The following is an 11115-nucleotide window of genomic DNA, read 5'->3' as shown; positions in this document are numbered from 1 at the left end:
GCCATTTTGGATACGCTTCAAATTTTCAAATGTTAATATCTAGAGTTTGGATTTATCAATTTATAAACAAATTATATATTAAGCCTAATTAGAAGGCTTTCTATTAAACATTTTGAAATAATTCAAAAATATTGAAAAACAAGAAAGTTAGAAAATTCGAATTTTTAAATTTTCATCTGAAAACAACAGGAAGTACTGACGACGAACGAAAGGTCGCGTCCTGGATAGTGAATATCACGATCTATAATCCCTGAAAGTTTCACATTAATATCTTTTACCGTTCTTGAGATTAACCGCGGACAAAATGTCATTTTAAATTCAGGAAAAGGTCTGTAACTTAGCACCGGAAGCGACTTTCCAAAAAATCTCTCGGATAAAATAACTTCAGATAACAACACATTGTTTCTGAGAATTTCGTGAAAATCCACACAGTAGTCTTCGAGAAATCGCGTGCACAAAATTAGATGGTCAGGAAAATAATAATAATAAGAAGAAACAGTAGAATCGCTATAAGGTCTTCCGTGAAGACGGAAGACCTTAACAAGTCATTTTTTCACACTATAACACTATTTTTCAATATGAGTGGGTCTTCTCTTCATTTTTTTGAAAGTTAATCCTCAAAGTTTGCATACAAACATACATATTCTGGTTTCCAAAATTATGGAGCAAAGACCCACTATACCTTTAAAATATAATTTTATGACATATCTTTCGTATCTTTTCAAGAAATACTTGAAGTCCCTTAAGTCAATGGTCATATCACAAACATGATTTAAATGACACACTTCATCAGCACTTGTGAAGCGTAGTGGTTAGCGTGCCAGTCTCGATAGAGAATGCAACTCAGGATTTTTATTACTAGGGTTTGAACCCAATGGATACCATATTATTTTTCTTTTATAAAAGAATAAATTTTAACGAAACATTTTCCTCAAAACTTTTTGTTTAACATGATTTCATAAAAATCAATGATGAGAACTTTACTCCAAATACTTAATTCACAATTTGAATATGATTTTTATATATCTGAAGCTAGTGGGCTTTCTGCACGCTAAGTTCACCCATCTCCTTTGTTCATATCATAACCCCTAGGGGCTGGGTGCGGCCACAATGGACGATAAAAGTTATACATTTGCTGCTGCTGCAGATTGCACATACTGAAATGAAATTTGGTATACAGATTTATCATAAAAATATCTAGTTCAAGTTCTGTTATGGGTACGATTAAGCAATATTTCACAGAGTTTTGTCCCGTGGACTTAGAAAGATTCTTATTATTTGCAGTTCCATTATTTTTTTTTTTGGCTTGTATGTCCAAAAGGAAGGGGGGGGCATAAGTATTTCACAAACACCTCTTGTTCGTTTTTTTCTTCACCTTGGAGTTCTACACATTTTTGCAAAATTGTAAGCCCTACTCAAACCAATTAAAAATGCACTATAAGCAATCCATATAAAGAGGCATAAAAAAAGTTCCACCCTAAATTAAATAACAAATTATTTTCAAAATGGTGGATGGATTGTAAATATGGATCACTTGATGGTCAAGATTGAAAAAAAAAATGGACAAGCATTTTCTTTTCTTTAAGTTTATTTTTTGTATGATTTTTACTGCACGTTATAAAAAATCTTTCTCAAAGAATGTCTATCAGCTTTGATTTCTTTTTCAAAAGACAAACCCTCATACTTTGAAAACACAGCTTGAGAATAAAATTTCTCTGCAAGATCATCTGTTTTCTTCATTTAACAAAGCTAATATTACACATACTGGGTACACTTGCACCATATTACATTGTATATCATCATTATACATATCTCGAACATGCATATTCACAAATCATTATACTTTTCTCAAACATGCTTATTCAAAATCCATTAATCATATGCATATAACAAACAGATACCCCTTCTCAAAACTTGTATTCATGCATACAAGTTATCTATAAAATTCTAAAACAAATTTTTGATATGTTCATGTATATTTTACCATGCAAACACAACAGTACATGCATTATGGCATAATACAGAAGATGTTCAATTTGACAACATTGTAATAACGTTGTATTACAGTTACAAAGAAAAGTTCAGATTCTCTGAATGGATAACAAAGAGGTAAATTCTTCCACCATCTTCTTCTGAACTGTTGGTGCAAAAGCGATTAACATTATCCTGGCTATGATTGAGATCATTTCATATTGCTTTACGATGATATTCAGGGGGAGCAACTATGTAATCGTTCAGTGAAAACAAAGAAGATGTGTTCTTTTGCATGTACCTGAAAAAGAAAGGAAAGTTACTAAATAAGTGACTCTGTTGAACTTAGATGAATCAAAACGGCAAAATTTAAACAGTCTACTTTGCATGTATATATATATGTATAAGCTGTTAGACTTTAAGAAATTGGTCTACAAATCAGTTTTCAAATATGTAATTCAAGGATAAATTGGACAAATTGTATAAATCAATAGGTTTTTAAAAGTGATGTTAGGGGGCCTGCCCTGAGTTAGAAAACAGGAATCATCTCAAAATTAAATGATGTGAAGTTTTTTCCGGTGAATTCTAAGAAATAACTTGCTTTAAGAAATCCTGCAGATGACTCTGTAGAAGTTGTATGCTCTTTTCATCCAAGGATGTATATGCCAACATTCCTCCTAGTTTAACTGTAATCAAAACAAATACATGTACTTCTAAAGATACTAATAAAAACTGGCATTGTACAATATGTTAAATAACTTTTTTTAATAAAATGTCTACTTTCCAAGGGGTAAACAAAAAAGTATGCTGAGCATTAATTTATCAGATAACTACACTGTAAATGAAATTTAAAAACATAAATAAAGAAATCAGAGTATAAATCTAGTTTACCAAAGAGTCTCAACAGATGAATTGCACCATAGATCTCACTCATTGGTTTGTCTGGGTTCTCCTTTAGTATCTACAAATAAATTAAAATTTGTGCTCACTACTCATCTATAGAGTGCCTTTTATTACTTTTGATAGACAATACTTCTACAGAGGGATAAATCCGGATATATGCATGCCAATTTTTTTCTTAGTAAATACTTATACTGAACATTTCAAATCAAATTTGCAAAGAACAAATACATGTACATGCTTATATATTTTTTTAATTAATATCTCTCAGTAGTTTAGTTTTTCACAGCTTGTCGTCTACCACTGACCTGAGACATTATGTACCCATACAGGTATCTTACCTCTCCATATTGAGGCCTCTCAAACTTGTACAGTAGCTGTGTACCTAGCATGACATTGAAGTACTCTCGGATTCCTTGAGTGACCTCAACAACAGCATCTCTGGAAAAACAATTTACTAATCAATGAATTGCTGTGTTGGTAATAAAATGTAAAACCATACATCTGAATGAGAAAATATGTGGAATTATATTTTATGGGGCTCAATTTTTTCTTGGTACCCTTGCCCTTTATCTGATGCCTTATATTAAAATACATTCTTTAATGTTAAACAGTCGAAATGTTTAAGATTTATTAGTAAGTGGACAATATTCTCACCATCATTCAACTAATAGAAAATCTCATATCGGCAGTCTACTGTGACAGCGTCTTTTACTATTACATTAGGAGTTTGTCCGTATGTTTTGTACTCCCCAGTGAAAACTCCTATTTCATTTGCATACTTAAGATATGGTTTTTTATAATCTTTTTTCTTCTATGGTCATTTCAAGTTAAAACAAAACATCCATGGAAAACGTGTTGTGTTTACCACTTTCCCAAATTTTAACCAATTTTTTACAAAGGATTGTGGAATTGAATTAGGATAATTTTAATCCAAATTTTATGTATTTAAAACTTTTATTTTGAATTCAAACTGTGTATTCTTTTTTTTTTGTTTGTTTATTAAAATCTTTCTTTTTGTATATTTTATCAAATATAATATCAAGATATCAACATTTTTTTTTAAATTTAGGTAAACTTTTAGTATTTAATTTTCAAATAGCCTCTTTGTCCACGATTTTACGGGACAACCCTCGTATATAGTGATGACTTTATTTAAAATAAAACATCCATGCAAAACGGGTGAATTAAATTTAACCAATTAAAAGGGGACCAATGTGTCTTTTTTGTTTGTTTATTAGTCAAATATAATCAAGATATCAAGCTATTTTTTTTTAAATTTAGGTAAACTTTTAATATTTAATTTTCAAACAATAACCCTTGTATTTTGAATTAACCACACCAGTCGACAAACATTTTGATAACCCTCATACAAGTAAGTCCTTGTTTAAATTCTTATCTTTGTCACTATTTGGCAAAATATTTTTCATCAATATTATTTTCTATATTTTCATCATCTATTATATCAACAACAAAAAACTGACTCGTACATAAGACTACATTTATACCATAAAATTTGACAGAGATAGGAGTGGAGAAATTCAACATACTTGTTGACATTGCTGGCTTTTGTGGACTTGGAGCGTACATAGTCATCCAGTATATTATCTACAGTTGTTTTGCAGGGCAGGGAAACTACCTGAAAGTGGATGTTACATTCTATTCATAAACAAAAAGTGCATCTACAAGATGATTTTGATGAAAAGACTAATGATATGTGCACATATAACAGAAGGGGTATTCAAGATCAATACTACATAAAAAAGCCAACATCAAAATACATATACAATGATATACCAAATTGAAGGTTTTGTACATAAATGTAATTTAATTTAATGAAGAAAGCTAACATCAAAATACATGTACCAATGATATACCAAATTAAAGGTTTTGATATTTATTAGTTTGTACATGTGCATTACCTTAATGAAGGACATCTACAACAAATTACTAAACTTGTCCAGATTCATTTAAAAACAATACTCTTGTCTGTATCAAGGTTACCTGTTTCTGTCGAGTAATTAAGTCCCAGTCATCCACTAACCAGGGCTTGAGTTCCTCTGGAATCTTGATTTTGACTTCTATCTTTGCTAAAAAGGATTCTTCCTATAAATACAGAAAAGAGATATTGAATATATCCCAGTAAATACATAACTTCATAAAGCTTAAAGTGTTACTGTGTACATGTATGTACATTTACATGTATTTGAATTCAAACAATTATTCAAAAATATACTGTAGAATCGCAAATTTTCGTGGTGATCAAATTTCGTTGATTTTTCATAAAAAATAGTTTCGTGGGCATTTAATCTCATTGTTTTGAAAGTAATCCTACTTAATATGTAGTCATATAAAATTTCATGTGGGATTTAATTTAGTTGATAATTGTTAACAATGAAATAAACGAAATTTAATCCCCCACGAATATTTGTGATTTTACAGTATATCTCATCACATACGTCACTGGTATACAAAGATGAACTGCTTCTGTTCATTAAGGAGGAAGTGTATAATAAATTCACTGAGGTTATTGAATTTATATATACACTTGTACATAGAACCTTTACAGTGAGGTTCTATTATTTTGGGCATTATAAAAAAATTTGTTGACTTCAAATTCTGACAAAGGTTTTAACAATAAAGCCTTTCATATTCTGAGGCTGGATGGATTAATAGGTGCTAGGATTTCACATTTACGCTTTTGTTTCAATTTTGGTTAAATGTATTTGAATTAATGTAGATTAAATGAATGTTTTAAATAATATAACAACGTCTGGAAGGGATGACAATCATGTTAATCTTTATTCTGAAGTTGTTTAAATAAATTATTTCAATGTACATGTGTGCTTTGTGAGCTGAAAATAGGTGCATAAAATATTTTGTGGAGGTTAACTAATTATACCTATTTTATGGTACTTGAAGGTTATAAGAATTTAAGACTCATGCTTTTTCTATGTTGTGTGGATATTTATAATTTCGGGGTTTAGTAAATAGTACCGATTCTACCGTGGGGTCAGGCCTGGGCCGCTTCCTCTTTACTTCTGTGGAGGGAGTTCCTGTTGAAGACGGAGTAGAATCCTGGGAGGCTTGAGATGTCTACAAAATTATATCATCACGCCATATAATGTAACCCTTCATAAATAAGACCACTGTAGATTTATCATAATCCTCTTCTTCAACTAACTAGCACAAACATAAATTAGCAAATTTGAGTCTTGAAAATAACACATTAAGGCATTTCTTTTAATCATGAATATGTATTAGCTTTTGCATCAGAAATTAAAATTCATCATTATTAAAATGAAGTACACGTACAGTTTATGTTTGATGTATGACAATATATGTATTAGCTTTCGCATTAGAAATTAAAATTTATCACTATTAAAATGAAGTACATGTTCATGTACAGTGTATGTTTCATGTATAAAAATGCTCAAAGGAGCCACATTTCACTTTCATTCTTTGTGGCCATATGCTAGAGCAAAGGTCTTGTACATCTGTCTTTTTTTTCTACTACTGCCCTTATGAACTTACCGTGTCTGTTGAGGGTGTGGGGGTAGCTGGGGGACGACCTCGTTTCTTTGTGGTTTCACTAGCCACAGGAGTAGAGGGAGTGCTGGCTGTTGATTCCGATGCTGGAGTGGCTGGCGCAGACTGTAAAATTTTTATCAGGAGAAAGATTAGTGTGACAAACTCAATGTATTGAAAAATACTTAATGTTGAGGTACTCTTCACTTTAACAATTAACAAAGTTTTTAGAACAATACTTCATTTCACAGATTTATGCATAAATAATTTTTCATTTAAGCAGAAGTAACCTAAAGAAGAAGGTACAGTTTTAATACAAATTAAGCCCTGTATTTTTCTAAAATATGAAAATGAAATAACAAATTCTTCACTTTAACAATTAACAAAGTTTTTATAACAATACTTTATTTCACAGATCCATGCATAAATAAATTTTCACCAAAGAAGAACTAACCTGAAATTCTTTTAAGTTATTTATTATTACCTCTATAGTTGCTGTTGGAGCAGGTGTACTTGACCCCAGCCGACCTCTCTTCTTCTGGGCTTCTGATTGGATGGGGGTACTGGTCTGGGTACTTGATGAGGGTGTGGCCTCCTTGGTCTCTTGAGATGGGGTACCTGGGGCAGACTGTAAATGGAACATAGCAATGTTTTTAAGAAGTTTTAACTCATTCAATATGCAGGAAACTTAAGAGGGAGAAAATGCATTTGATTCTGCAATGAAAATGCAGGATAAAGTTGTCCTTTTTCAAATGAAATGCAAAGAAACATTATCAGCAATGGAGACAGGGTGGAGTTCAGGATATACATTCAATCTTGTTTTCCCATCAGTTTAGTTATACGCTTTAATTCCTCCTTTGACACTGACTTACATCTGTATCAGTGCGCGTTCTCTTCCTTTTCGGGTCTGACGGGCCAGTAGTGGGTGTGGCACTTGCTGAGGAATCCTGGGAACTGGAAGCTGACCCTGCACCTGATGCTGGCGTACCTTAAATTAACAAATCACTATGACTATAATAACCAAGTTAAATGTCATTGATGGACATAAAAATAATCATAATTTCCTTAACAAATTAAAGAAGATGGAAATAATGTATCAATATATCATCCTACCCCTATTGCTAAAGATTTCACCTTTTGATAATGTTAACACATACAAGTCTTTTAATTCTTGATTTTTAATTTCATAATGTTTTGTTTTTGTTGATATTTCATCTGGATTTGCTTTCACATTACCCACTTACCTTTCTGTTTGGATGTCTTCTCTGTTGTTGGAGTCGATGCTCTCTCTTTTTCTTTTTCCCTTGCTTTACTTTTGTTTCTACTTTTCCCACTGAAAAAATTCTTCTCAATAAGTGTAATCAATTACTGAATCAATAATTTAAATCTACCGGGTAATCAAACACCCAGTTAAAACACTCCATGAATATTATCATCTACTTACACATGAGCTTTTAACAGTTCTTTCTGCTTCTGAATACTGGCATCACTGTACTTCAACACCCTACTCTCTGGCACCCACTCATCCCAACTGAAGCAAACCAATTACATGTATTAGATTTTTAATTTTTTTTTTAAATGCCATTATTAATGGTATTCAATAAATCTAATTTTTTGAAAATATTTTGGAATTAAAAAATGCATCAGATCAACCCCTTCAGGGCCAGAACCTGTTCTTACTTTTTGTTCCATCCATTGTAATGTATAAAGTATTGGTTAACTTTGTCCCTGACTTCAAATCTCACACACTAAAATAAAATTATAAATGTATAAGAATAAACATAAAGTTCTATATAATATATTAATCAGGATAAGAAAATGAAATTATGACATATTAACTCCATTAAACTCTGAATATAGCTCATGACATCATTTTCATGCGGGTATATAAGCATTTTGATCTCATCATTGAAAGAATATATATTAAAGTCTTTATTCTTTACTTCATAGATGTTTTCAGTTAATTTAATGAACATGACTTGTGTAGTACTGACCTTTGCCTCATATAATAATGGCCCATGAAAGCAAAGCACTTTCTCCCCTATCAAAATATGAAACACAAAAAATAAGTAACCTTTTCATTAGAAATTTAAAATTGCCCATATGCAATGAATTATTTTTAGCCCTATCTATTTTTCATGTGTGTGTATTCCAAGTATCTCCTTAAAGAGCTATAATAAAAATTCATAGTGACAGAGTTAGTATTAAAATGTAATTTAAAACCTGACGTGAGGTTACTTTCATTTTCTGTTCTCTCTACAAATGTCTTTAAGAGCATTTGAATTTTTTATAGCCTGAAATGTGTATTGTAGAGGCTCCAAAGGTATAATTTGAGCATTGTCTTATGAGAATCTTTACTAAAAAGATTCAGCATTGGGTTGGTTCGCCCGATCTACCTGTTAGCAGGAGTCCGTTCACCCCAAAATATTGTTCGCCTAATATCTTGTTCGCCCTATATCTGGTTTGCCCAATACTTATATATACTGTAAACCAATTATAATTTTTCGCGTCATCTTTAATTCGCGATTTGTCCGTTTGAAATTAATCTGCGAAGATTATTGTTTGCGACTGAGGAAACCATTGTCCTCAAATACTAAGCAATATTATTGATTTGCTGCAATTAATATTCGCGGGTTAAATTCGGTCGCAGAACTCACGAAAATTTCTCAAACTCGAATAAAAGTTGGCTGTGCAAACAAGTTTTAAGGCGAGCGGACTCTGGGCGAATGGGAATTAGGCCAAACAGCATAATGGGTGAACAAATTTTAGGGCAAACAAACATATAACCGAAAGATTCAAGGTGGTGAGTTGGTAAAATATGGGAAACTATAACAAAAACAGATATTGAAGCAAAGGATGGCATCCTCTTTATATGTTGTTATAGTATTTCGTAGCTGCAGAACTGTAGCTCTCTGCTTGAGAAAATTTGGACAGATAAAGCAGACAGCTACAGATCCAACCATTGTAAAAACCTTCAATTTACGCCGACGATTTTTTTGTCGCTACTTTAGGTATTTATTTCGTGTAGTTGAAACTTTCTCTGGCTTTTAGAATTGCATCCTCAAATTAATCATATATTTAACTCTTATTTGTGATACTTTACTAAAGTTTATTTACCTTTTAACTGTCTGAAACAGTTCTGTATATAGTTTTGTAATGTCGACCGGTTTAAAAGAGTTCCATTTCGACGTCCATAACCACAAACTGCCATTTGTTAGCATTGAAAGGTAAGTAAATTATCAGGAATTGAAGTTTAAAAGCATGATTAATTATTAAATACCATTTTTAGATCTGATGAAAGTATCAAATACAAGAAAAATTATCCGAATTGAGTGACAAAATATCATCGGCGTAAATCGAAGGTTTTTACAATGATTGGATCTCTAGCTCTCTGCTTTATCTGTCCAAATTTTCTCAACCAGAGAGCTACAGTTCTGCAGCTAAGTATTTTGTATATGACTTTATGAGAAAAAAAAACATTACACGCCGGGACCAAGCCCCTGTGGTTCAAATGAACTTAAAGGAAAAATAATTTAATGTCAGTCACCAAAGCAATGACTTAGTCTGTTACATGTACAAAATAAAATAGCATTTCAAAATATATTAACAAAACAGACCAGATCAAACTAAGGTAACGACTCAAGGACCTCTGAGGATATCTACTTCCATCAATGGTCAGTGAAACTAAAGCATTTAACTTTCGACTTCTCATCACCCAACTTCTAACTAGCCTATTAAATGTTTGTTTTTACAAAATCAGCACACACTTTCTTCACAAACGACAATCCAAATGCAAATATAATAAATGACAGACAAAGAAACTGAATTACCTTCTTGAAATTTCATTTTAGGTGGCATTTTGAAAGTATTTTATATTACCGCTTAGTTCTAAACAGGCCAGAGAAATGCACAATGTGAAAAACCTCATTTCCGGTTGTGTACAAAAGGTAAAAATAAAAAACCATCATAGGGGGTTGGACAAATTCCGGATTAATTAAATTTTTTTTATGAAGTGTTTTAACGTTATTGGCTTTTATAAATTAAAAAAAGTTCTTTATTGTAATTTTAATCGTCTCTAAATTAAAAGTGGAATTTAAAAAAAATTGAACTGGGTGACTGTCCTAGCTCAGATATCGACAATGAAGCAGTATATGTTGTAAAAAGTAGTCTAAAAAGACTTCCATTTATCAAAAATCCATTAAAATCATGATCAGTAATCCACACCTGTCAAATTGAGTGTATTGTTATGTAATCTAACTTTCTCATAAAGACAGTAGGCATACATGTAGTTTGAAAATCATATTCAAATTAGCTTTGGCCCTTTCTTTGTTGACTGTCATCGATCATGGTAATCTTCATCATATACCCTTTCATTTTCTTCTCTTGAACCACTTGGCAAATTCCAACCAAACTTGCCACAAATCATCCTTGCCAGTTGCCTGAAGGCAGATCGAGGGGATTTACGTTTGTCCAAGTCTTAGTTGATTAAGTCCTATGTATAGCTCTCCAAAGGAGAGATAATTAAGAAATAGTTGAAATAATATCTTTTAAAAATCTTTTCAAGAACCACCAAATCATACTGTGTACTTTTAAATTTGGTAAATGCATGCAAATAAAGTGGACAATTTATCATCAGCCTATAAAACACCTTTGAATGTTTGAATTGATAATATATTGATCGAGTAATATACAGATTTCCATTCACATTACATTGTA

General features: G+C 31.7%; 1 protein-coding gene across 2 annotated transcripts; it reads right to left on the bottom strand.

The window, feature by feature from the left end:
• Nucleotides 1–1570: 1570 nt before the first annotated feature.
• Nucleotides 1571–10332, bottom strand: LOC134270432 (mortality factor 4-like protein 1). 2 transcript variants are annotated; one of them, XM_062752655.1, is made up of 15 exons: nt 10230–10332; nt 8394–8440; nt 8080–8147; nt 7844–7930; nt 7644–7732; nt 7272–7387; nt 6884–7027; nt 6406–6525; nt 5869–5967; nt 4876–4977; nt 4422–4510; nt 3213–3312; nt 2863–2932; nt 2573–2657; nt 1571–2272 (listed from the first exon to the last, which is right to left on the bottom strand). In XM_062752655.1, exons 1-15 carry the CDS (start codon nt 10255–10257, stop codon nt 2188–2190), a joined length of 1329 nt encoding a protein of 442 aa, XP_062608639.1. In that variant the 5' UTR covers nt 10258–10332; the 3' UTR covers nt 1571–2187. The 2 variants fall into 2 exon arrangements, with proteins under 2 accessions (XP_062608639.1, XP_062608640.1); XM_062752656.1 differs by having other exon boundaries at nt 5878–5967.
• Nucleotides 10333–11115: the final 783 nt, after the last annotated feature.

This window comes from Saccostrea cucullata, unplaced genomic scaffold (genome assembly GCF_032062105.1).
Source record: "Saccostrea cucullata isolate Sc308-1 unplaced genomic scaffold, CSIRO_AGI_Scuc_v1 ctg1271, whole genome shotgun sequence".
Classification (NCBI taxonomy): Eukaryota; Metazoa; Mollusca; class Bivalvia; order Ostreida; family Ostreidae; genus Saccostrea; species Saccostrea cuccullata.
The sequence above is the reverse complement of the archived record's forward strand: the minus strand, read 5'-3'. Positions and strand labels throughout refer to the sequence as shown.

What these genes read in the sequence shown, in the direction of transcription:
- LOC134270432 (XM_062752655.1), bottom strand. Translation starts at nt 10,257, where the DNA reads ATGCCACCTAAAATGAAATTTCAAGAAG. An exon ending in GAAGACATCCAAACAGAAAG is followed by an intron (nt 7,388 to 7,643) that starts GTAAGTGGGTAA and finishes TGTTAATTTAAG; the next exon opens with GTACGCCAGCATCAGGTGCA. An exon ending in GAACGCGCACTGATACAGAT is followed by an intron (nt 7,028 to 7,271) that starts GTAAGTCAGTGT and finishes TTCCATTTACAG; the next exon opens with TCTGCCCCAGGTACCCCATC.